General features: G+C 35.6%; 2 protein-coding genes across 3 annotated transcripts; one reads left to right on the top strand and one right to left on the bottom strand.

Moving 5' to 3' along the window:
• Window positions 1-195: 195 nt before the first annotated feature.
• On the top strand, window positions 196-25,577 carry Coq6 (ubiquinone biosynthesis protein COQ6, mitochondrial). The gene is made up of 9 exons (XM_090112223.1): window positions 196-564; window positions 780-970; window positions 1,273-1,518; window positions 15,823-15,930; window positions 16,655-16,825; window positions 17,310-17,512; window positions 20,163-20,278; window positions 24,413-24,579; window positions 25,446-25,577. Exons 1-9 carry the CDS (start codon window positions 402-404, stop codon window positions 25,473-25,475), a joined length of 1,395 nt encoding a protein of 464 aa, XP_089968349.1. The 5' UTR covers window positions 196-401; the 3' UTR covers window positions 25,476-25,577.
• Window positions 2,251-15,000, bottom strand: LOC149900628 (transient receptor potential channel pyrexia-like). Of its 2 annotated transcripts, none has more exons than XM_090112255.1 (14): window positions 14,842-15,000; window positions 7,285-7,447; window positions 6,774-6,993; window positions 5,844-6,000; window positions 5,500-5,634; window positions 5,076-5,304; window positions 4,758-5,003; window positions 4,336-4,565; window positions 4,111-4,249; window positions 3,849-4,042; window positions 3,614-3,773; window positions 3,240-3,535; window positions 2,877-3,074; window positions 2,251-2,793 (listed from the first exon to the last, which is right to left on the bottom strand). In XM_090112255.1, exons 1-14 carry the CDS (start codon window positions 14,872-14,874, stop codon window positions 2,404-2,406), a joined length of 2,790 nt encoding a protein of 929 aa, XP_089968381.1. In that variant the 5' UTR covers window positions 14,875-15,000; the 3' UTR covers window positions 2,251-2,403. The 2 variants fall into 2 exon arrangements, with proteins under 2 accessions (XP_089968381.1, XP_089968380.1); XM_090112254.1 differs by lacking the exon at window positions 14,842-15,000 and adding an exon at window positions 8,040-8,151.
• Window positions 25,578-27,383: the final 1,806 nt, after the last annotated feature.

Below are 27,383 nucleotides of genomic sequence, written 5' to 3'. Positions count from 1 at the left end.
AGCGCACCGCCGGCAGAAATCCGCCTGCGAAGCGATATCCGCCAATGCGTTGCGGCCCGCCCCGACCCGATCCGTCGCTAATGGACGATGTTTCATACAAAACATAGGCCGGCGTATTTTTGCGTTGCGATGCGGTCCGGCCCGATCCGCCTAGTGGACGCCAGCCATTATAGTCAATGTCAGCTTGATAGATGTCAATGTCACCCTCACCGATCGGCTGTTCTCATATTTGTTTTCATTTCTAAAATCTGAACGTTCAATAAATATTAAATATTTATAAAACACTTACTGTTTACGTACATACTATCGTTTTGAGAAGGAAAATAGAATTTGAATGATCACTTCCGGCTTCGTTACTTAAACTTTTGATTTAATAACCAATAAAACAGTAAAAATTAATAATGCATAGAAATTATTTATTGATTGCAAGATTCAAAAGCAACGTAAAGACCCTTTATTCAGTACGAAATGTTGCTACTCAAAATGATTCTAAACACAAGGGAAAGTATGATGTTATAATAGCTGGTGGAGGAATGGTTGGGTGTACCTTGGCTTGTGCTATGAGTAAGTATCTAATATTCTATTAATATATAGACTTTATCATACGTATACTTATTACTTACACAGCACACTATTGTTTTCCTCTTGTAAAAATTATAATTGTAAAATTTGTTATTTCAAGATTATTTGGAAACAACTCAGTTACTACTGAATAATGATATATTATGCAATATATGAGGCAACAATTGTATACTATTATATTTTTTTTTTGCCTATAGGTAAATCACCAATCCTCTCAAAGTTAAAAGTATTATTATTGGAAGGCAGCCCTAACAAAAAATTTGTAATGAAACCTGAGTATAGCAATAGAGTAGTGGCACTCAATCAAAGTACTAAAACACTGATGAGTACATTAAATGTTTGGGAGCATGTGGAGGAAATGAGACTTCAACCAGTTAGGCATATGCAAGTAAGATATGACTTATCTCCTTAATACTTAACATTGATTGAATCTTTCATTAAATGCACTATTACTAGTTTAAAATAAAATTATTAGTATTGTAGTTGATAACTCTACTCTTTTGTAATTTTCTACATAACAATTCAGCTTATATTAATGGATTAACTTTCATATTAATTGTTATGGCAACAGTTCAATAAATCTGATCTTAAAAGTTAAATTCCTCTGTAAGATTATTCAAAAGAGTTATCTTATTCAATATTTTTCCTACTACATACCTTAAAACTTATACCATATTAAACAACTTCTAGGTATGGGACGCCAGCTCTGATGCCATGATAACATTCAGCAGTACCGACATTCTAGATGACGATGTTGCATACATTGTAGAGAATGATGTTCTGTTACACGCTATTAACACAGAATTAAATAAGTCCCCTACAAATGTAGATACAGTGTACCAAGCGAAAATAGATGGTTACGAACTGACAAGTGCGGAAAGAAATGACACTGCAGTAATTATGAATAATGGAGACATTTACTCCTGTGATTTGTTGGTAAGTGTTTTTGAATTTATATTTTAGCTAATAAAAGTGGTTAAGATTTGTGATTATCAACATCACAATGCTTCATTCTAATTAATCTACCAGTACTACTATATTAAAGAGGAGCTGGATTTATAATTCCAAATAGGATTTATAAATAGGCAAATAAATATATTTCTTAGAGTTATTAAATATTAACATTAAAAACATAATATGTAGTTAATCCTAAAAATATTGGGAAACAATATAAATTTGATTTAACTACATACACAGGGTGTCCCAAGAAGTAGTGATATACAGAAGCTGGGAGGTAGAGGACCTAGAGGGCTATCCGAAACACCCCCATTTATGTTCATTGAGATAATATTACTACACGTATGGAGGAGACACCATGGACAAAATCTGTGAGCCATTTTTTTGCTCTAACTAAGTTTTAAAAATTATTATCTAGTTAGGTACTTACCGATTAAAGTTATTCCTTTGCACTTTTCCGTATTATTTGTGCAATATCGTAACACACACGAAGGCATATTTGAATGCGTTTCACTTTAAAACCATTAAAAAAAACCGCTCAACATATATGTTGAGCGGAACATAAGTGATGTAGGCGGTGTCGTCTCCAATATGTATATCTCAATGTTTATGTTATGCAATGTTGTTAGCTTCAGTATATCACTACTTCTTGGGACATTCTGTATAATAATGTGGTATGTTTATGCCAATAAAATATTCATGTCAGGTAACTAAAAACTTTATTCATATTCATATAAATTATAAAAAACATATCTAAATCCATTATCTATTTTAATTACATATGGCAATTTAAATTATTAACATAGGTTTTCCAAATTTCACCTGTAATATTAAGCTCTAACCTATAGCCACAGTCAGATTTTCTTATGGTGGATCCTTGTCTTGCAGTTTCTTTTCTATCATATTTAACCGTTGTTCTGTTGTATCTATCATTTTATTTATCTTCTTTGATAAATCGCACAACTGATTTTTTATTTCGACGATACAAAGTTCTTGTATAGCATTAATTGTGAAAGACGCTGGTCTATTTCTATTAGAGTCTGAAGTGGTGCGTTTGCGTCTCTCCACATTTTGATTCTCGAAAGAGAATCGATCATACAAATAACTCTTACGTTTAACTTGCTGCCTCTCAACGTCCTCTTCATCATATTTTCTTATACGGAATTCGTAATTATTATTCTTACGTATGCTTTTGCGCGTCTCCTTTCGGCTGGCAACCATCTTGTAGACTGAAGCAATCAGTTCTCTGGGTATCTAGAAGAAGTGTCAAATGGAATTAGGGTCATTTTACAAAAGTGACTTCTGTTTTAGTTTCATATGAATAATTATTAGCTTACCCTATTTTCTCGAGGGTCGTTTGGTCTGATATTTAATGTGCGCATGTGGGATGCAGTCAATAATGCTCCCCAGCGTAATACAGCCATCAACTGATTCGGGGCGCATGTCAGCAAAGAGCTGAATAGCATACTTTCAAGATGCGCTACTAGTTGTGTTTGGCGAACGAGTCTGTCCAATCCGGCGCTCTCTTGAAGAGCCTGAAATAATAATGAAATCATTTATCATTTTAAGCTCTTTCGAATCCATATAATTATGAACAAAACTACTATTATGTGTTTAACAATTTGGTCTGACTATTGTGAAACTCGATAGTTTAATTAATATAGAAAACACATTTAATAAACAACCAAGAATATACAGACCTGTATGTCACTAACTGCTAATCCCACAAGTAAATTAGTCAGTATAACTGTTACAAGGAGGACAAATATCAAGAACATGCCATGTGCTGTGAAAGGGTACTGTATTTCCGACCCTGAACATTCGCTATAGAATATATCCTCATATTCTAATTCTCCAGACATCATCATAACTGTTTTGATCAGAGCTGCTGGAAGGTGGAAAGGCGGGTAGTTGCTAAACAATACGCTGAACGCCAGACCGAAAGCAATCAATAAGCAACTGTACGCCATGAGAAATGTTGCAAAGTTCACCGTTACTGAAAATAGACTCTTATTAATTTCATATTCACGAAGAATGCATCATTCACATATTTTGAATTCCAGTAAATAATTACCTGTGGTGAACATCTGTACGTAAAGTCCAAATGTTGGAAATCGTCCAACGATCATCATTAGTTCCAACCAACAACAAAATATTGTTATGGCCGCGACATCATGCTGCCAGGTCGATGTATTTTTTCTTGCGTCTTCGTTGTCCATGTTCCAAGTGGGTATCTAACAGTAAATAACTAAATAAATATTTGTGAAAAAATCAAATTACCTAATGAGTTTTCATGGAATAATACATACTGTGCACAAGAACACTCCTATGATGATAACAATTTGCAACCAATTTTCCCACTGTCTAATATACGCAGACCAATCGAGACAGGATTGGAAAATTTCCTTAGCCAAGAAACAAATATTTAGTAAAAGTATGACGTACTGAATCGGTCGCAGGTAGTTTGGTATGTCACATGTTTTATTTTCACATAGAAACAACTCTGAAAACATTAAAACTGAATCAGTATAAAAAAATTTCTTAAATAAGAAAAAGAATAAGCATACATACGTAAAATGTAAACGCTATAAAGTGTTATAAATAAAGCGTGATAAACAAAGCTCAGGACGAAAAATTTCCTGATCCGTCTCCACTTTAAAAAAAGGAATGTCTCTGCTACGGGATGCTTCAAAATGTCTTTTCGGCCAACCTAAAACACATTTTTGTATTAATTCATGAAATATCAATTCAGCTTATCAATTGGAAATCAGTATTATTTTTAAAGTTGGAGTATACCTCTATGAAAGCCAGAAGCAATTCAGCCTCGCCCCTCGATAGACATGGTACTAATGGCCGAAAGTCAATAGTCAGTTCGCAATCAACGTCTCCCAACTCATGTTCACTGACATGAACGGCGTCATCAAACTTGCCCAGATATCGAGGAACCACATCGGGAACCCGTCGAACGATGAATGATAATGCCGAAACTCCGCCATTGGTGCGTAATGTAACATCTCCTCCATAATCTAAAATGATAAGGTGAGGTACATTTGACTATAAGGATATATTTCAGATTTAAATATAATTTGATAAATAAAATAAAAACATCATCATATATATATCCAAGTATCCGTATCAAAAATTACACCAATATATAGCTCGATTTCGATAGAAAAAAGCAAAGATATAGAATAAATAGCGCTATACACATTACACACCCAATAATAACAATACACACGCAGAAAACTCATTCAGCGCTGCAATATGTAATGGTGTATATCCAAAGTTATCTGAGGCGTTAGGGTCAGCTCCTTCGGACAATAGTAACCTCGCAACGTCGCAGGCGCGGGCCCCTCTGACTATAGCACCATGCAAGGCTGTCCGTCCATCTACATCTTGAGTTCTTACATTTGCTCTTCTAACCATAAGAAGTTCCACCACTTCAACAGATTGTGCTAACGCCGCTGAAAACGCAAATTAATTAATCAATAAGAAATAGACACATTAATATTAGCAAAGATCAAAAGATGCAATACCTAGATGAAGTGCAGTTTGGCCTCGGGAGTTGGGTGTATCTATATGAGCACCGTGATCTAGTAACAAACGTGCACATTCCGCATGACCATCCACTGCAGCTAAATGCAAGGCAGTCGCTCGACCAGTTCCCATGGCCGCTCTTACATCTGCTCCAGCATCGAGCAAAAGTTTCAAACATGATGGTGAACCTAATGACGCGGCTACGTGAAGTGGTGTTTCTGTGAATACCTAAAAATGCTTATGTTGAATCATTTGAAAGCATAAAATAGCAAGTAAAATTAAAAACACTATTGCATTGGCTTTTGTTATTAAACGGCTACGTTTCGACAACACAACGGTGTTTTGATTATTGCTTTAATATTCAACGGCTCTGTTATTGCAATAAGCCATTGTTTACGCTTGTATGATGGAACACAGGCTCACCTGCGGTGTGTCAGGGCATGCGCCAGCGTTCAACAGCTCTCTTACGACATCCGGTGCGTCACTTAAAACTGCGTAGTGTAGTGGAGAATGTTCGCTCAAACCTGCGTTTACATCAGCTCCGTGGCTCAGGAGCGCCTGGAAATAGGTGTTTGATGATGTTAATCTAACTAAAGTTCGATATAATCATTAAATATCCAATAATCATACAATAAGACATTTAAATCCGGATCCTAAAACGAACCCAGGACCATCCATTAATAAATAATTGTTACCTAATATTTTTGTGAGAATTAGAAATATTAATTAAAACTGTATAAAAGAACCAAGAATTTATAATTGTATACCTTTACACATGCAACGGATTTAGCACTTGCAGCGCAATGCAACGGTGTAGCTTTCCGTTCTGTAGTTGAATCCCACATATTGGGATCAGCTCCATGTTCCAGGAGCAGCCGTGCGCAATCCTCACTGGCCACGAGACAAGTTAGATGTAAACAGGTCCTGAAATTATTAATCAGATACTGAATCCCATATAAAATGCAACATTGACGACTGATTGAAGGATACCTATAATTATGCATTCTTGAATCGTACATATTGTATAATATATGTATAACCTATATAAAGCTCTCAAAGGATCACTAAAATACACAACTTTAAAACATAATGAAACCGGTTCAGTTGTTCCTAAGATTAGCGCGTTCAAACATACAAACTCTTCGGCTTATATTATTACTTATTAGTAACAGCGTAATTGTTTGAATTTGCCAATGAGTTTACTTAGAAAAATATAGCTTTTAACTAATTGAATGTCATCAAAGTGATAAACTATATGCGTAAATATTTTTACCTCTAAGGAAACGCGTTCTACTTTAGTATTCGTTTATGGTTTCCAGATATCAATTAAATAGTTCCGGTGACGATTATCGATCGGGATTTTGGACATTAAACTTTCTCTTTGAACTATTGACGATTCTCGTTATAATAAATACAATTTTGAATTGAAATAAATCATATAAATAACATTAGTATAGAAAGATGAATAACCGCATAAAAGAAAAAAAACAATCCTTAAATCACAAGCCGCCCATCTCGGCATCACCCGGATCGACAAAGCGTTGTTTCTATCGATGTTTTTGAAAAAAAATATAATTATTAACTAGTCTTAGTAGATATGTATATCGATAGCTTTTAAAGTTAAAACAATGCGATGGTACGTGGGTCAAAAATTCTTAAACACATCCGGAACTATATTAACTTATTGTTTACCTTACCTCCCAGCATCATCAGAACTATTAGGATCAGCGCCTAGTTTCAACAGTTTGTTCAAAACTGAGCTTTTTCCCATCCAAGCCGCCCAAAGAGCAGCTGATTTTATTCCCACAGTATCCGTATCGGATGCTAAACTTATCAACTCTTCAGTTTGTCCGTTTTCCAAAAGCGCGGCAAATTCTTCCGCATAGGGAAGCTGCTTCAAGACATTTTGTATTTCCTCTGTTTGCGAACAAGTTAATTAATTATGTCGATTATTCTGCGTTTTCGATTAGATATAAAAAAAAATCATTTATAACTATTATTATTTTTTGTATTTTAAAGTGCCGTTTATTAAGATCAATGGGCCAGACAACTGAAGATTTTTTGTTCAATTATTACATATAATTAAGTGATTTTTTTTTAAGATTTGTTTGACAGAGACATGAATCGTCATTAATTTAAAAGAGAAATTAAAAACTCCAAAATATAAACATAGAAATATTTTTTTACAGAAAATATTTTTTCTCGTACCTAGTTCCCAGATATCCCTAGATGGTTTCACTCGTAATCGGTCATCCAAATCAGTGCCATGCGCAGATTCATCACTAGATATATAGACAATTTCTGCCTCATCTGAATCTTCAGGAAGTTCGTCAATATCCTCTCTCCACCTCGTGCTTCCCTCCCGAAACCCCTAAATAAATAAAAAAAAACAAATTAGAAAATTAATGTTTTTCTTATACACAGTTATTTTCATAATGAAGTCATTTCATAATTTTTCAAACATGTTATTACCTATTTCTAAAGTTATAGTTAACGTTTGGTTAAAAAAACTTCAATACTTTTTAAGAATATTATCATTTTGTGAAGTAGTTCTTATAAATAAATACATATTAACGTATAATTAATTCAGTAATTTGTATACGATTTTCAATTTTCATACCCCTTTATAACAGCCACCAAATTGTTCCATTAAAATTTGTGTTAATTAGTTAATGCTTTCATAATTAAAATATTGTTGTTTGTACAGATTTTTATTCCCTGCCATTAAAAAGCAGTTTAATTTACTTTATTAGTCATAAACTGAAGTTTACAGCATTTCAACCATAATGTGATGTATTTATCTGTTTTATTGCTAGAAAACCGCTACTTATGGTCTGGTCACAATTGAACCGTTGTTTCCGATACCTAGAGACACAACACTTCGGCCTCCGTGATAATATAATTAAACTATTCTAACACAAATACACTCATCGCGTTTATGAATAGTTTGGAATGAGGTTAACCTTTTTCTTAGCGCTCGATTTTTTCACTGAAGGCATCACGTTCGCGGTAACTCTTGCGCATATCTAAACAAGGCACACGCGCGCTTCACTGAAAACTCAAATCTCAAATACGCCTGTACCAAATATAAATACAATTATGAACTTTACCGCACACTTTACCCATTCCACCTTAAACTGAGTGTGATATCAAATTCATTGAAAAATTTGGATGTCAGCCGATGAGCCGCCCACGGCATTATTTATAAAGATCACACGTATAATATGTGTTCTACTCTATTTTATAATTTCTTTTTATCTTATTCAAAGTCGTTTATCTTCATTTTTCACTTTGGTGAGGGATGGCTTTACTTAAAATTTAAAGAGAACATTATTATTCTTTAACATGTGTATTTTAATATCGTGTTGTAGTATTTTATTTTTGTTTATTGCTAATAAACAAAAAGGAACGATGTTGTTACACAATTCTTTTTGGTCTGATTTATGTTTACGGTGTTAAAATCAGGGAATTCTATTTTACATGAAAATCTTTATTGTGATTAAACGCTTAGAGATTAATACACATAAATATACTGTTGGGAGACTTTTTGTTGAAAGATTAAAGATTTCAATTTGTTTAACTTTAGTAACTATCTGAGTAAACATTAATTTAATACTATTAAAAGCAAGTTCAACAAACGGAGACTATTCTGAAAAAATGGGCTCGCTGTTAAAAGTTGGAAGGAGATCAATCCACATTTCATCAAATCTGACCCGAGGGCGGGAGTTTTAGCAAAAATCACGTTATTTGTTTTTCACAAGAAAAGCTTCATAGCTTTGCAATAATATTCTACATCAATAGAATAAGATAGCCAACAAAGTAAGCAGTGATAGATTTAAATCTGCTTCGTCGAATTCATTACGAGGCAAAGGTGATAGAGCCGACTCTTTCCAAAAGTAAATGTAAGAAAAGAATAGCACGTGAAGTTAGGTGGGTACCGGGGAGATGTCGTACAAAATGTAATACCGATCTGTATATATATATTGAACGATATTTAATGGCATGAAATGATTTCTTTCTTTTACTAACAACTAAAACATGATCAAAAGCTACGGCTAAAATAGAGAAATATATGTCGACGAATAAAGCTAACTTACGAGTAACGATGCATTCAATATTTTTAAAATTCAGCCGAAAGATCGGAATTCCGACCTTCACATGGCAAAAATTTTATAATTCTATGAAGTTTTGTTTACCCACATTGTATTCGCGTGGCGGTGTTGCAAACAATTGATTCTGATATCCATTATTAGACCAGCAGGGTCGGTAGTTCGGTACATACCGCGCCGAAGTTAATTGCCGTAGAAATAGATCCCTCATGTAGACGTTAGTTTGCATACAAACGGTGGAAAGTTTTGTATCCAAGTCAAATTGAGCGTGATTGAATGGTTGTTTAGATTAATTGATTCATAAACTTTCTTAAACATGGAACTCCCTACTAATATCACAGTTTACTAAATATTTACTAGGTATGTAACTAACATTACAAATATCAAGGTATCTCTATCTGTTTGTCTCTTCTTTAAACCTAAACCACTGAACCGATTCGGATGAAATTTGGTACAGAGAGATCGTTTGAGACCTGAGAAAGGACATAGTACATATAGATTTTATACCAGGAGCCCCACGGGACTAATTTTATCCCAGAAATGGAATGAGATAACCATCGCAGCAAAAAGTAGCTTTTATAACCCTTCTCGCTATCTCCAGACACAAATAATACCATCATTAAATCGCTCCGTTGCGACGTGAAAGCAAGACTTAGAAATAAAACACAATTTCGCCTTTATCCTTGAAAGTATGTATTTCAATACTTGTATATAAAATATATTTTTTTCCATTCATTTTTGGTAGAACGACGAACTATACACTGCCAATTGCGTTATGTATTTTTAAATATAACAGTCTTCATCAGCTGGGTCTAACAAATTAATCTTAATCAATCTACAAACACATAAAAGCTCAAAATATAAATTATTCATCTATGAAATTTCTTAAATAGCGATAATTTCGTGTTACTGCTAAATATACTGTTACCTCTAAGAATTATATTATGAATCGTGAAGCTGGGTGTGTTTTCTTCAGATTAATAAGTATTTTTGAAATCAGAAAAGTAGCTGAGATTAACGGTTTCTAACAAACAAACAAAATCTTCAGCTTTAAATTAATAGTAAAGATAAGTATATAGTAACTAGTGAATAAATAAAAGAAGATCATAAAGCAGTAATTTCCCCAAGGGTCCACAAAAGTGCCGATCGTGGTCTATGTCTACGTCAGGGGCGTAGCTACCGCCGTATCTGCCGTATCAATTATATGGGGCCCCCGCGCTAAGGGGGCCCCAACGTGCGCTTTTGTGAGAAATCTTTACCCTTCCTAAGGGCCCCCAAACAAATTTTTATACGGAGCCCCGCCAAAGGTACGTAAAGCTGGCGATGAAAAATTAGCGAAATTAAAAAAAAACAATACCAGAATTTGTTGCTTATTTGTTGCTAATTAGTTGCTATAATGACGATTTTGTTGCTCAACCCGTTCGCTGAAAATCAGCAACAGTTCTAGCTTAACGTTAAGGTAGCGTGAAGAAATCGGAAAAAGGGATGGATCGTTGCAAAAATGCAGGTGAATTTGTTGCTAATTTGTTGCTGCATAAAAACAGTGAAAATTTTGAATTTTTTTCATTGGCGCCAAAAATAACACAGGCCACGTCAACTTAATTGTCGATTTTCGGTAGTGAAACATAAAAAAAAATTTGTTGCTCCTCACATCGTTCACTGGCACAGTGTACAGAGCCAGCAACAAAATAGAAACCGGAAGTAGAGTTAATTTTGAAACCGGTTTGCTAGAAAATCGTCCACGCCAGCTTAACTGTCGATTTTCGGTAGTGAAACATAAAAAAAAAATTTGTTGCTCCTCACATCGTTCACCGGCACAGTGTACAGAGCCAGCAACAAAATAGAAACCGGAAGTAGAGTTAATTTTGAAACCGGTTTGCTAGAATATCGTCCACGCCAGCTTAACTGTCGATTTTCGGTAGTGAAACATAAAAAAAAATTGTTGCTCCTCACATCGTTCACTGGCACAGTGTACAGAGCCAGCAACAAAATAGAAACCGGAAGTAGAGTTAATTTTGAAACCGGTTTGCTAGAAAATCGTCCACGCCAGCTTAACTGTCGATTTTCGGTAGTGAAACATAAAAAAAAAATTTGTTGCTCCTCACATCGTTCACTGGCACAGTGTACAGAGCCAGCAACAAAATAGAAACCGGAAGTAGAGTTAATTTTGAAACCGGTTTGCTAGAAAATCGTCCACGCCAGCTTAACTGTCGATTTTCGGTAGTGAAACAAAAAAAAAAATTTGTTGCTCCTCACATCGTTCACTGGCACAGTGTACAGAGCCAGCAACAAAATAGAAACCGGAAGTAGAGTTAATTTTGAAACCGGTTTGCTAGAAATTCGTCCACGCCAGCTTAACTGTCGATTTTCGGTAGTGAAACATAAAAAAAAAATTTGTTGCTCCTCACATCGTTCACTGGCACAGTGTACAGAGCCAGCAACAAAATAGAAACCGGAAGTAGAGTTAATTTTGAAACCGGTTTGCTAGAAAATCGTCCACGCCAGCTTAACTGTCGATTTTCAGTAGTGAAACATAAAAAAAAATTTGTTGCTCCTCACATCGTTCACTGGCACAGTGTACAGAGCCAGCAACAAAATAGAAACCGGAAGTAGAGTTAATTTTGAAACCGGTTTGCAAGAATATCGTCCACGCCAGCTTAACTGTCGATTTTCGGTAGTGAAACATAAAAAAAAAATTTGTTGCTCCTCACATCGTTCACTGGCACAGTGTACAGAGCCAGCAACAAAATAGAAACCGGAAGTAGAGTTAATTTTGAAACCGGTTTGCTAGAAATTCGTCCACGCCAGCTTAACTGTCGATTTTCGGTAGTGAAACATAAAAAAAAAATTTGTTGCTCCTCACATCGTTCACTGGCACAGTGTACAGAGCCAGCAACAAAATAAAAACCGGAAGTAGAGTTAATTTTGAAACCGGTTTGCTAGAAAATCGTCCACGCCAGCTTAACTGTCGATTTTCGGTAGTGAAACATAAAAAAAAATTTGTTGCTCCTCACATCGTTCACTGGCACAGTGTACAGAGCCAGCAACAAAATAGAAACCGGAAGTAGAGTTAATTTTGAAACCGGTTTGCTAGAAATTCGTCCACGCCAGCTTAACTGTCGATTTTCGGTAGTGAAACATAAAAAAAAAATTAGAACTAGGAAGTAGAGTTAATAAATTGACGAATTTCTAGCAAACCGGTTTCAAAATTAACTCTACTTCCGGTTTCTATTTTGTTGCTGGCTCTGTACACTGTGCCAGTGAACGATGTGAGGAGCAACAAATTTTTTTTTTATGTTTCACTACCGAAAATCGACAGTTAAGCTGGCGTGGACGATATTCTAGCAAACCCGTTTCAAAATTAACTCTACTTCCGGTTTCTATTTTGTTGCTGGCTCTGTACACTGTGCCAGTGAACGATGTGAGGAGCAAGAAATTTTTTTTTTATGTTACACTACCGAAAATCGACAGTTAAGCTGGCGTGGACGATTTTCTAGCAAACCGGTTTTAAAATTAACTCTACTTCTGGTTTCTATTTTGTTGCTGGCTCTGTACACTGTGCCAGTGAACGATGTGAGGAGCAACAAATTTTTTTTTATGTTTCACTACTGAAAATCGACAGTTAAGCTGGCGTGGACGATTTTCTAGCAAACCGGTTTCAAAATTAACTCTACTTCCGGTTTCTATTTTGTTGCTGGCTCTGTACACTGTGCCAGTGAACGATGTGAGGAGCAACAAATTTTTTTTTATGTTTCACTACTGAAAATCGACAGTTAAGCTGGCGTGGACGATTTTCTAGCAAACCGGTTTCAAAATTAACTCTACTTCCGGTTTCTATTTTGTTGCTGGCTCTGTACACTGTGCCAGTGAACGATGTGAGGAGCAACAAATTTTTTTTTTATGTTTCACTACCGAAAATCGACAGTTAAGCTGGCGTGGACGAATTTCTAGCAAACCGGTTTCAAAATTAACTCTACTTCCGGTTTCTATTTTGTTGCTGGCTCTGTACACTGTGCCAGTGAACGATGTGAGGAGCAACAAATTTTTTTTTTATGTTTCACTACCGAAAATCGACAGTTAAGCTGGCGTGGACGATATTCTAGCAAACCGGTTTCAAAATTAACTCTACTTCCGGTTTCTATTTTGTTGCTGGCTCTGTACACTTTGCCAGTGAATGATGTGAGGAGCAACAAATTTTTTTTTTATGTTTCACTACCGAAAATCGACAGTTAAGCTGGCGTGGACGATTTTCTAGCAAACCGGTTTCAAAATTAACTCTACTTCCGGTTTCTATTTTGTTGCTGGCTCTGTACACTGTGCCAGTGAACGATGTGAGGAGCAACAAATTTTTTTTTTATGTTTCACTACCGAAAATCGACAGTTAATCTGGCGTGGACGAATTTCTGGCAAACCGGTTTCAAAATTAACTCTACTTCCGGTTTCTATTTTGTTGCTGGCTCTGTACACTGTGCCAGTGAACGATGTGAGGAGCAACAAATTTTTTTTTTTGTTTCACTACCGAAAATCGACAGTTAAGCTGGCGTGGACGATTTTCTAGCAAACCGGTTTCAAAATTAACTCTACTTCCGGTTTCTATTTTGTTGCTGGCTCTGTACACTGTGCCAGTGAACGATGTGAGGAGCAACAAATTTTTTTTTTATGTTTCACTACCGAAAATCGACAGTTAAGCTGGCGTGGACGATTTTCTAGCAAACCGGTTTCAAAATTAACTCTACTTCCGGTTTCTATTTTGTTGCTGGCTCTGTACACTGTGCCAGTGAACGATGTGAGGAGCAACAATTTTTTTTTATGTTTCACTACCGAAAATCGACAGTTAAGCTGGCGTGGACGATATTCTAGCAAACCGGTTTCAAAATTAACTCTACTTCCGGTTTCTATTTTGTTGCTGGCTCTGTACACTGTGCCGGTGAACGATGTGAGGAGCAACAAATTTTTTTTTTATGTTTCACTACCGAAAATCGACAGTTAAGCTGGCGTGGACGATTTTCTAGCAAACCGGTTTCAAAATTAACTCTACTTCCGGTTTCTATTTTGTTGCTGGCTCTGTACACTGTGCCAGTGAACGATGTGAGGAGCAACAAATTTTTTTTTATGTTTCACTACCGAAAATCGACAATTAAGTTGACGTGGCCTGTGTTATTTTTGGCGCCAATGAAAAAAATTCAAAATTTTCACTGTTTTTATGCAGCAACAAATTAGCAACAAATTCACCTGCATTTTTGCAACGATCCATCCCTTTTTCCGATTTCTTCACGCTACCTTAACGTTAAGCTAGAACTGTTGCTGATTTTCAGCAAACGGGTTGAGCAACAAAATCGTCATTATAGCAACTAATTAGCAACAAATAAGCAACAAATTCTGGTATTGTTTTTTTTTAATTTCGCTAATTTTTCATCGCCAGCTTTACGTACCTCCCCGCCAAGGCACGCTACGCTTCTGGTCTACGTAAAGGCGGTTTCAAATAAAAATATTAGATTTATACTATGTATTTTCAATGCAGTTTACAAGAATCAATAGTTTGGCTACATCTGACCTAAACTATAACCTGCCACTTGCTCTTGTACTCTAATGCTCTGTTAAGTCTGCTCTTTACAGGAAAAGGACTAAAAGATAAGATCACTTACTACCTTCTTACCTCATTAGTTTCGATAATAGTATCACAAAACATCACTCATTTCAATCCAAAAATAAGGTCTTCATGGAAATTTGTTTGTTTGTTACACAATTCTTTTTGCCCTGATTAATATTATAAAATATTTATTTAACCTCATTGGCGGTAAACGATCGGCCCAATTTAACAAACGCCCGGATCGCGTCAAGACTTGATGTTTTTATTTTTCTTATATATTTAAAACAACTTGAGATATCAAAGAAGTAAAAACATATAAGATGCACAAAGATGCAAAATTTGAACAGTCTTTCACAATTTATTATATATTTTTTCACTGTCACTATTAAATTGATATAATTTGAATTTCTCTTGGTGAAAACAGCGTCTTGTGCCGAGTCAGATTGAATACTACTGAATCTTAAGTTTCCTTTGAAAATATGTATAAACAAACTAAAAAGATATTTGACTTGTGATACCATGATTCTAAATGTATGAACGTTGTTTTAAACCCATTTGTTTCCAATCATTCCCAGAAGACTAGCAGATTTCACCTGCTTGTAATCGTCTATTTATAATAATACAAATAAACACTGCGGTACGAGAGCTGAGAAATATTCATTTTATATTCCACTTGCATTTTGTATGAAGAAGTGTATGAATGAAACAACATAGTTCAGACTTGTGACATAAAAACTTCAGCATTTAAGTGATGAATTTAGTTATAAGAAAAGCTTAGTTATAATTATTAAGAATAGTCCAAAGTAGGATTTGGATTATTTACAAATGTAAAAATTGAATTATTATTGCCACTGTCTCATTAAATAATTTTGTTCAACCAGTAAATGAAAGCTTCTTGAATATTTTCTTAAATATATTTAGTACTAAAAGATGACTGTTTTCTCAGATTTTAATGGAATGAATTTATAAATTTTCTGTGTACTTGTACAGTTTTTCAGGGATTTCCCTTGCTATATTTATTTATTAGTATTGTAATCCGGTTTCCAGATTGGTGCCGATGGCGCGAACTCAGCAGTACGCAAGGCTATGGGAGTGCAATATGTGTCATGGAAGTACGACCACATGGGAGTGGTAGCAACACTTGAATTGTCAGAGGTAAATAAACAAGAACTGTCTTACCACATAAACCTTTAGACAGGGTTTAACTTTAAGCGCGGGTTCTCTTTAATCTGGTTTTGTCGTATGTCACGTATACAACTATTAAAGTCACAGATTCCTGGTTTAAAGTTAGACTGTGTTTAAATTGTTTTGTGGTAAGACCATTAGAATGTATTTTATTAACATAACTAGCTTTTCGCCCGCGGCTTCGCCCGCTTTGTCTAAAACCTAATAAATTATATACTAAAACCTTCCTCTTGAATCACTCTATCTATTAAAAAAACCGCATCAAAACCCGTTGCGTAGTTTTAAAGATTTAAGCATACATAGGGCCATAGGGACAAAGAAAGCGACTTTGTTTTATACTATGTAGTGATACTGTTACTGTTATTTACAAAATGCTCTATTTATAAAGTATCCTGTAAATATATATTAATGGTTTGTACTTTTTTGCTCTGAGCTCTTCTCTCTCATAGAAACAATCAAGTAATGGATTTCTGTGTCTCAATTGCACCTTGATTCGTATTATTTTTATTATGAACGACATGAAATATTTCCATTTCTAACTTTTGAAAATGATGCTGAAGCATATTGATTTCGTATAGATTGTCTTATCAAAATAGAAAACATCTAAGTACCCAAATATTTAAAATTAAAAAAAAATGCTTTTAAATATTTTATTTTCCATCCACGATAAGAAACTTTAATTAATGAATAACAGGAATCAGAAAACACGACAGCGTGGCAACGTTTCCTGCCAACCGGACCCGTTGCACTACTGCCTTTGGACTCGAGACGAAGTTCCCTCGTTTGGTCCACGTCACCGAAACATGCTAAGGAACTGCTGCAGTTGCCAGAAGAAAGCTTTGTAGACGCTCTTAATGATGCTTTGGTAAGAAGACACGTTTTTTTTTATTTGTTAATAGTCTTTTAAGGACAAATTTGTGTCAAGTTATAGATTTAGTAGTTACGAAAATTAAAGGTATTTTAGTAAATGCAAATACTTTTAAGCTGAAATAGCATAGCATAGTACCCGTTCCCGTGGGATTTTCCGGATAAAAACTATACTATGTGTTAATCAAAGTTAACCTCTACCTGAGTGCCAAATTTCATGAAAATCGGTTCTACAGTTTTTGTGTGAAGGAGTAAAAACAAACAAACATGCAAACTTTTGCATATATAATATTATGTATAGTAAGATTAGGATTGCATACTAATAAGCATCTTGTCACCACTGAACACACATACCAAATGTATATTTAGGAATTTTTTTTTTAAGTTTAGTGTTTGTATTTTTAGATGTTAAAAATTAATCCGTCCATTCATACATGTATATGTTTGTTACATTTTTAAATACTAAATTATTTGATATACAGTGGAAGCAATATCCTCGAAGCAAAGGCGTAGAAGCGTGCACAAACTGGGTGGGATCGTTCCTCAAGCGAATGGGACTACCAGATGGGACTGAGAGACAATTACCACCAAGTGTTCGTTCCATCACGAAGGATTCGAGGGCCGCTTTCCCACTCGCGTTTGGTCATAGCACGAGATATGTGGCGCCTGGAGTTGCTCTTATTGGGTGAGGAATTTTCAAACTCAAACTCACTCACTCATTTATTTATTCAATTAGACTTCTTCGAGAAGCACTTTTGAAACGTCAATACATATTTTTAACATTTACCACCGATTCGGAAAGCAGTATCTATGAAGAAGAATCGGCAAGAAACTCCATAGTTGTTATATTGTACTATTATATGAACACTAACACATCTACAGTTTACACACATGCACATAATATCTGTAAAGGCGCGTACGCAGATGCGCGCACACACACAAACACGCGCGCGCTTACACACACCGAAGAAATATATAGGCAAAGATTGAAAATATAGGTGTTCGAGGTTTCGTTCCATCACGAAGGATTCGAGGGCCGCTTTCCCACTCGCTTTCTTTCACAGCATGAGATATGCAGCAACTATTTATGTACAAAGAAGTGAGTTATCGATTTTGGCTTGTATTAGCAAAATACACATTTCTGAAAAATCACTTCACCATAATATCTTTATCTTTGTTTAACTAGATATGGACAAAAACTAATTGTATTAGCGTAAAAATGTGGTAAAGTAATATTTTTTGGCCAGTTTCACTTATAGCTGGTACAGTTATTAGCAGTAATGACCTATTTAAAACTTTTCGACAAAAATGTTTATACAGTACAGTAGACCCGCGTTACACCGGCCCCTGACCTATCTGTCTACCTGTAATCCGACATGTTTATAAATGCTGAACCCCTATTTTTTGACAATTTCTACGTCGATCATGCATGATTTAACAGTATACATCCTGTACGAAAAAAACGTGCAACCACTATTGCGCTCTACTCGAAGATATTGTTTTAATTTCAAAATACACAATGAAACATGATTTGTTCCTACTTCTGGAACAGAACTACTTATAACATCTTATCTTATCATTAGATCCGTAATTTGTCGAATTACAAGGTACTCTTGCGTAAACACATCCGGACTATATGGGGTTCCTTAAGCAGCACCCTATAATTCGACAAATTCCATACTTCGACAAGGCTTGATAAACGATTGTCGGAATAACGTGACTTACTTGACTTAAGGTCCTATGGCCCCTATGTGGGGCAGAGGGCGTCCACAGTGCGCCGCCATCGCGTACGGTTTTGGGCTACGCTCTTCAGCTCCGGCCACGTCAAACCGATCGCCTTAGCCTCCGCTGCCACGGAACGACGCCAGGATTGTCTAGGTCGGCCACGTTTTCTTTTCCCTTGCGGAGTCCACTCCAGGGCTTGCCTGGGTATATGTAAGGTGTCCCTTCTAAGAGTGTGGCCAATCCATGTCCATTTACGGCGTAAGATTTGGCGGAAAATCGGTGTCTCGTGGCAGCGTTCCAATAGTTGGTCATTGGAGATCTTTTCAGGCCAGTGAATTCTCAGAATTTGTCGGAGGCAGCGGTTGACAAAGACCTGGATTTTCTGCGAGATATCTTTGGTGACTCTCCACGTTTCACTCCCATATAAGAGGACACTCTTAACGTTGGAGCGAAATATTTTAAATTTCACTCCACGTGTTAGCACTTCCGACTGCCATATGGGTCGTAGCTGCGCGAAGGTTGCCCTAGCTTTGGCGATTCTCGAAGTGATGTCCTCTTCGGTACCTCCAGTATTGGACACAACACTGCCAAGATACGTGAATTGCTGGACACGCTTAATTTGCTCTGGTCCCAGCGTCAGCGGTTGCTGATTTGTTCCCTCAGTGCGCATTTCCTGGGTCTTCAGGATATTAATTTTGAGTCCGCACAGGGCAGCTTCACGTTGGAGATCGTTTAGTTTGGACTGCATGTCAACGCGCTTATGGCTAAGCAGACACAGGTCGTCAGCGTAGTCCAGGTCATCCAATTGGTCGGTCAACCCCCACTCTATCCCGCGACGCTTTCCATCGTTGACTTTGTGCATAATGCCGTCCAGTACCACCAGAAACAGGAGAGGGGATAACAAGCAGCCTTGTCTTACACCCGCGCGTACATCAATGTTGTCCGATATCAGCCCGTCATGCGTCACTTTACATGCGTATTTCTTATATATTGCCATCAGAAGGTTAATTATCTTGGCTGGAACACCCATCTCTTCTAGTCGGCGCCAGATACTAGACCATTTGACTGTGTCGAAAGCTTTTTCGAAGTCGACAAAGGCAAGGTATATCTCGCGTTGCCATTCTGATGCTTCCTCAAGTATAATTCTCAGGGTATTGATCTGGTCCGTACAAGAGCGATTAGGACGGAAGCCAGCCTGCTCTCTCCGGAGAATAGGTTCTACAGCTTTGGATATTCTGTTCAGTAGTATTCTAGTGAGGACCTTCGATGGAGCAGAGAGCAAAGTAATACCTCTCCAGTTACCACAAAGACTGAATCGGAATAACGTGGGTCTACTGTATTTATTTACAACTTTAGCCACTTTTGAGAAAATCCTAATATCCTAATCCTAATACATACTATTATAAAGGCGAAAGTTTGTATGTATGGATGATTGTTACTCTTTCACGCAAATACTACTGAACCGATTACAATGAAATTAAGCACACATATAGAGGGTAACTTGGATTAACACATAGGATAGGTTTTATCTCGGAAATCCCACGGGAACGGGTTTTTCTTTGAAAACGCGGGCGGAAAGCTAGTAATGAATGTTTGTACGTATTTTACAGAGACGCCGCGCATCGCGTTCACCCTCTCGCTGGTCAGGGCGTGAACCTTGGTTTTGGTGATGTTAAGGATCTTACACATTTGCTGGCTGACGCATTATATACTGGATTAGATATAAGTAAGTGCACATAAACATATAACGTGTCTAGTGTACAATTCCCATGATCAAAATCTTTTTTAAACAGCTTTGGTAAAGTTGTTCTAATTAGATTAAAATCGATTAATCGATAGTTTTGAAAAAATAGCCTTGTAATGTTAATCTTAATATATATAAATCTCATGTCACAATGTTTGTCCTCAGTGGACTCCTAAACCACTTAACCGATTATAATAAAATTCGCACACCATGTGCAGTTCGATCTAACTTGAGAGATAGGATAGTTTAAACATGTAGGTACCACGGGCGAAGCCGGGGCGGACCGCTAGTTAATAATTAAGTCTCTGCTTTAGTAATGTGACAATATTTTTATTCAACTTAGTGCTGATTTTTCAATCCTTGGTTAAAACCATAGAAATCTAAATAACAAGACACTAGAAGTCGTAAGCGTGCGTGACCTTGTCGCCACTCAGGTGATTTGCACATCACCAGTGCATTCGTCACTGTTCAGTTGCTCTGGAGACCTATGAGTGTATACATGGTGTGTTTCACCAATTCCCATTGCGGAAATTCTTCCACAAGTTGTAATTATACTTATAAAGGAATAATATTTCATCGGAAAATATTTTTTTTTAGAAATAATGCCGTTTTTCCTTAAAATTATAGAATATTTACAAGTATTACGAGTGTCACCATAGTAATCGAAATAACAATGAATGACACAGTCGACCATTCTTATTATGACGTTTGTTCGTATTGGAGCAAAAAGTCTCATATACTTAGGGATGTTATTCTAAAATAAACCGTAAATTCGTGCGTTAGGATACATATTCAAAAGCTTAATTTAATAGATAAGTTAGTTTTCACTAAAATCAAGCTGTCCAATAAAAGGCATAGTTTACTTGTGTGTACTGTTTAGCTTTCGGTTTGAATGTGTTGATTTTGGCGACAGCGGTTTTCATACGAATTATGACATTATAGCACTTCTATGTGTCTTGTTATTTAGATTTCTATGGTTAAAACTTATTCGTCGAATAATGTATAAAACTACCATTTTAAAAACGTATTCTAATCTTGATTCTAATTGCCCGCATTTGACAGTTTACGTGACATTTTAATATTATCGTGTAATACTTTATTGGACGGATAAGTTTAATCCAAGCATTGAAAAATCGGCCCTTAAGGCAATTACACGGTTCAACGACCTTAATGATTCTGTCACTACATTTGAATTTGTTTTTTTAACCGCCCTCTATAAATATACATCGTTGTTGAAGTAAAAGTGACCAAAGATTATGGAATTGTATACTGTATCGTATTGTATCGTAATGTGTTAGTGGTTTCTACCTAATTTATGTTTTCTCTGAGAGGCAGTAACATATTACATTTATGAATAGTAAATATTGTGTACTATGTATGTTGTAGATGTAATGTAGGAAGACTCATCTTTCAACATTAACCGTTATAAGCAAAGTCTCTACTACATGACCCATTCTGGAAACCTTAAGATGACTAAGCAAGTAATTATAAGTTCTAGAGTGGGGAACAGTTAAGAAAACACCGATTTAGAAATTAATTTTATTCAACACGGACTCTACTATATTCTGGAGACCTGATGATGGCTAGGGTGGAGAACATCTCACCTACAAAGATATAAAAGATGGAGTACATTATTTGACGTAATTCTACCTATAGAACGGCCTCTACCATGTCATGGTGTATCGAATGGTAATGGTGACCAGGCAAATGTATTTAGCGTTCTCTGTATATCTCTTCATACCTAGTAGGAATATATGCATGCAACCTACACACACCGAAAAAAAATAGGGGAACGGACAAGAAATCACGTTTTTTTCGACTTGTTATGTATTTTGTACTTACTTCGGGGTTAATTTTTTAAATCCTAATTTGAATGTTGGGTTGTAGAATAAAAACGCCTTCGTGACAATTCATATTTTATTATTCCTTCACTTGGTACATTCACTTGATAGTTTTCTTAAATCCATACTAATATTATAAATGCGAAAGTAACTCTGTCTGTCTGTCTGTTACTCAATCACGCCTAAACTACTGAACCAATTTGCATGAAATTTGGTATGGAGATATTTTGATACCCGAGAAAGGACATAGGTTACTTTTTACCCCGGGACTTTGGATAGGTTTTATCCCGGAAATCCCACGGGAACTATGAGGGCTTTTCTTTGACTGCGCGGGCGAAGCCGGGGGCGGAAAGCTAGTCTTACATAAATCACAAGGCACGGCTATGGCACTTATAGACCGCACTGGTCGGCTGTTTAAGATCAATTGGCTCGCTGATCGTCTCTTCAAAAAATGTAAGCGATTGACTGTCAACTAACCAACTGGAGGGGAGATTAAGTTGTCAGTCGGTAGATTAAAAATACCAGAAAACCTTGTCGATGGAAATGTTCTATGTATGATTTTAAAATTTGTAACACGAATCTATTTCTTTTTTCCTCGGAGAGTCACTGCAAAGGAATTATTGTTATATAATTTATATTTTTATGAATCACTAGCTTTCCGCCGGCCGCGGCGGCTCCGCCCGCGGTTTCAAAGAAAAACTCGCATAGTTTCCGTTCCCGTGGAATTTCCGGGATAAAACCTATCCTATATTACTCGTGGATAATGTAGCATTTGAATGGTGAAAGAATTTTTAAAATCGGTCCAGTAGTTTATGAGCCTATTCATTACAATCAAACAAACAAACAAACAAAGTTTTCCTCTTTATAATATTAGTGTAGAAGAAATCATCGGTTCACCCAGTTAAAAGTGCGGAGGTAACGGAACCAACAAAAAATTCAGTTGAATTGAGAATTTCGTCCTATAATGGCGTCGGCTAAAAATGTTGCTATACGTTTATGTCAGTTTTGACTTTCCTACGATTTTATACAATAATATAAAATTAAATGATTTTATACAATATAAACAAAATTGCTGATTTTCGGCGGTATGGCGACCATTTGGAACTGTCTGAAAAGTATGGCATGGCGATTTTCGTACATGGCTACTGGACGATGATTACCTGTGCAAAAATTAGCCTGGTACAAATGGTTGAATTTTTTTTTTAAATCAACGCATTCACGTCGGTATTGTGGGCTGTAAATTACACCGGAAAAGTATGGCATGAAACTACCGCCTACTTCTTTTTTATGGGCTATCGGTAAATCCTAAAATTTTTGTGTTACAAATCGTTTGCCTTCCGTAATTTATCCGACGAGTTCGACTAACGCCCACGCGACTAGTCTGCCGGTATCACTGTTCTGACCATGATTTTTCTTTTTGTCATTGCGTACTAAGACCACTGTAGAACCGGCATCCTGTTACAAATGACCCAAAATTTTGTGTTAGTATCTCCCGGCTTTGGATTGTTTTGGACCCTTAAAATATACGATAGAACAACAATTAATCTTTTTTAAAAAATATTCAAGGCACAGGGAAAGTCTGGTTACTGTTTTCTGATAATATTTTACTGTCAAAAATTATCAACACTGGATATTATTCAATGACGCCTTTCAAAAACAAAACTAATTTACAAACAGATTTTTATATCTTTACATACCTATTTTTAACTTTCATTTCATGAACTGCTCATGTAAATACCTATTACAATCTGGTTTAATTTAACAAAGCTTTCAATTCGGTGAATTTTAGCGTTATTTTGCAAAAAAAACCGCACGTACAGTCCCCCGTCCGAGTCGAACTGACACCGTCAAATTTCGTCGAAAATATGCAATAGAGGTGAGGTTTTATGTGGGTTTTATTATAAATTCGAGTTTTTTCTTGATAATTTAACGATAATAATGAAAATTGAAAAAACAATCAATACAAATTGTTACAAATATCATAACATATTTTTTGGTATAAATTTCATGTATAAATATGTAGTCGTTTTCCTAACAAAATGCGTTTTATGTTCAAAAAGGGGTTGATTTGTATGTATTTTTTTTATGTTTAGGCCGTTCTAAGATGAAAAGTAAACAATACACTTTGTTAATTATATCCTTGAGTATCACATATATTTTTTTTAACACAATCGTACCAACAGTTTCCTCAACAAAATTCAATATGTATAAGGTGTTTTTCGGTTTTGACCATAGTAATCCCCTTAATAATTTAAATATTATAAATTTGTGTCAGCGCACGAGAACTGGCTGCAACAGTACGAGAGCGGCCGCCAGCGCCACAACGTGCCCACTCAGCTCGCGGTGGACGCGCTGTACAGACTGTACGCGCACGACCTCGCGCCGCTCGTGCTGGCGCGCAGTGTGGGCCTGCAGGTCACTCACGCGCTACATCCCGTCAAGGTGCAGTGTTGTAGGAATCTAGGAGTACATATAATGGCCGGTTAAGGGCTGCCGCAGATAGGATGGAGCACAGCGCAGAGCATTTTTCATTGTCAAACTATTATCGACATTGTCCTCATTAAAATCAAATACTTAACAACAATTTATTCCCGAGGAGCATCGAAACGATCACATTAATATACACATATACACAATATTATTTTAATAAAAACAATATCGATAATAATATAATTTGACAATGACAAATTCTCCGTCCTATCTGCGGCGGCCTTAACAGTATACGAGAACAAATCCACTACTAGACCATAAGTTAAATCATTTTTGTGTCAATTCAATCAAGCGTGTCCGTACACCACCCTTGTTGTAGTGTTTGAAAAATAATAATGGTGTTAGAATATAATTTTTCACTCATATCAAAATAACTCCATATTAAGTAACGCCACCTAGTATTCAACGTATGAACTAATATGCTGCTATACACCATGGACCCATCGCTAGATGGTGTGGAATGTGTATTATAACTTTATAAATTATACGTTAAAAGCTACTAAAATAAAACAATACAACTTCGTAATCTTTGCTTGCCAAATAAAGATTTCGAAGATATGTAACAAACTTGGTACCTAACAGACATTATAATGTACTATTAATAGTACAAAAATTTTGTAAACATAACCCAACAATTTTTAAGAAATGTACAAAGATATACTGTTTCATAACTCGTACCTGAAATCTGAATACAAATAAAAATAATTGATACTAAAACGTAAAAATATAAACAGAAATTAGTTAAATATAATGTTCAATCATTATTTCATTAATTGCCTGGTTGTTGATGTTTTGACAACATTTATATTTTGTTTCAGAGGCTCATTATGTCGCATGCAACAACATAAAATGGATCTCCAAATCTCCAATGGACCTGTCTAAGGGACCTGTACATAAAATTTCTTATTTAAATATTTTTTTGTTAATTACACATACTTAGTCATTAAATATATTAAGTTTGAAAACAAAGTTGTTTTATTGATAAGTGTTTAAATATACATAATTTACATTTTGAATTACTTCATGAAAATAATAAATCATTATTCATTAGCTAACATTGTTAGTACCATTATTAAATGAAAATCAATTAGGTATGTATACGATATTAATTATACATATAGGTCAAATAGTTTGTCGATTAACGTATAATTTAATGTTTAAAGTTAAAACTTGCTATGATTATGAATTATTAGGTAAATGCCAAATAATACGACAGGTAGAATTTTTTTTAAAAGGTCATTTCTAAGAATAGAAATATCCCCATGAAACGGTTACCGTGAAACGGTCGTTAAACCCATCGGCTTTAAATAATTACCTATTATCGGAAGACCCACAGCACCGGCATTCATTCCGTTAAGAATAGTTTTATGGTTTCGTTTCATTATTTTTAGCTTTAAATTTAGGAGAAAAGACAAAGAAGTACCGTACTTACCTATCGTAGGTATGCTTACTAAGAATTTTAAAGAATTGGAGTTAAGAATAATTATTACCAACTATATTAAAAACTCTAATAAACAAATACTGATAAGCAGTGGTCCAAGAAGAGATCAAAAATCAGATCTCTTACAACTTTACTTTTTTTTATAAGAAGGTATTCCTTTTTCAACTCATCCAAGGTAACCTATAAAAAGATTGAATCATGGGTAGGTATTAACTATTATTATATTTTGACTTATACAGACATATCATATAGTATTGTTTAGATCTCTTGCAATCATAAACCAATTAACAAATACAAATTTAAATAATTATAGTAGGTACCTACACAAAGAATTTAAAAATATTAAACCGTAAGCAATTATTTAATAACCTATCTATTTAAATTACTTATAAGGGATAAGGGATCTTATCCCGATATTCCCACATTTTTATTTTCAAATAGATTACTAAATACTAATTAAGTAGGTACTAAATAAAAGGCAAATAGGTATTTCCCATACAGTGAACAAAAACAAATAAGTTAAGTACAATTATTATCAGCTAAAGCCCCTGTCTGAATCATAATAAAATGTGAGAATGTTCGTTATTTCCTATCCGTTTGAGGCCATTCAATCGAGGTCGTTTTGCAACGTTCACAAAACACGCCAAGCTGCGCAGCTGCCGATGGCCGTTCGCAGGGTTGAGGGGACGGAAGGGTGACGTCATACAATGGCGTCAGCCGCCATATTGTTATTATTGACGCATTGAAGCATTGAAGAATGAAGCGCACGTTTACTCAAATCTGAACCTTATTCTTACTAACCTTATGGCTTACCTTATGGATAATAAAAATAAATGCCACAAGCGATGGAAATATCTTGATTCAAAGATGCGTCATGTTATACTTGGAATTTTTTTGTAGTAGCATTAGCTACTTAATAGTAGCTAATGCTAATACAAAATTCAAGTTAATTATGTACTTAATACATCGAGATATATGTTGGTACTACGTAGTACATACTATCTCGATGACTTAATAGTAGCTAATGCTACTCTGTGGTAGTAGGTACATTTTACTAATGAGAATTATTAATATAGAATAGACATTATCAACAAACTGTTATAAATGTTCTAGTTAGGTAGGTAGGTAGTTGTTTGATTAATTAAGGTCCACTTTGTTAATCATTAGGTGTAATTAGGGATTCCATTAAACTGATTAAACAATGAATGTTAGGATACGAACGAATTGTTATTATAACAATAATGTAAGTTCAATTTACATATCTAGTTTCATTAAGTACCTAGTAGGTACCTACCTAATGAACTAGATAGTAGAT

The sequence above is a fragment of the Colias eurytheme genome, chromosome 18, assembly GCF_061535395.1.
Source record: "Colias eurytheme isolate Ceu_HAF_F1 chromosome 18, ilColEury1 Martin Lab GWU primary, whole genome shotgun sequence".
Taxonomy (NCBI): domain Eukaryota; kingdom Metazoa; phylum Arthropoda; class Insecta; order Lepidoptera; family Pieridae; genus Colias; species Colias eurytheme.
The sequence above is the reverse complement of the archived record's forward strand: the minus strand, read 5'-3'. Positions and strand labels throughout refer to the sequence as shown.

Bases quoted from the DNA above. Each gene is read 5' to 3' on its own strand.
- LOC149900628 (XM_090112254.1), bottom strand. From the start codon at position 8,075: ATGCCTTCAGTGAAAAAATCGAGCGCTAAGAAAAAG. The intron at 6,001-6,773 runs GTAAGGTAAACA...TAATAATTTCAG, and splicing joins AGTTCTGATGATGCTGGGAG to GACCTGTTTACATCTAACTT. The intron at 3,536-3,613 runs GTAATTATTTAC...GTCTATTTTCAG, and splicing joins CGTACAGATGTTCACCACAG to TAACGGTGAACTTTGCAACA.
- Coq6 (XM_090112223.1), top strand. From the start codon at position 402: ATGCATAGAAATTATTTATTGATTGCAAGATTCAAAAGCAACGTAAAG. The intron at 1,519-15,822 runs GTAAGTGTTTTT...TCCGGTTTCCAG, and splicing joins TTTACTCCTGTGATTTGTTG to ATTGGTGCCGATGGCGCGAA. The intron at 24,580-25,445 runs GTGCAGTGTTGT...ATTTTGTTTCAG, and splicing joins ACGCGCTACATCCCGTCAAG to AGGCTCATTATGTCGCATGC.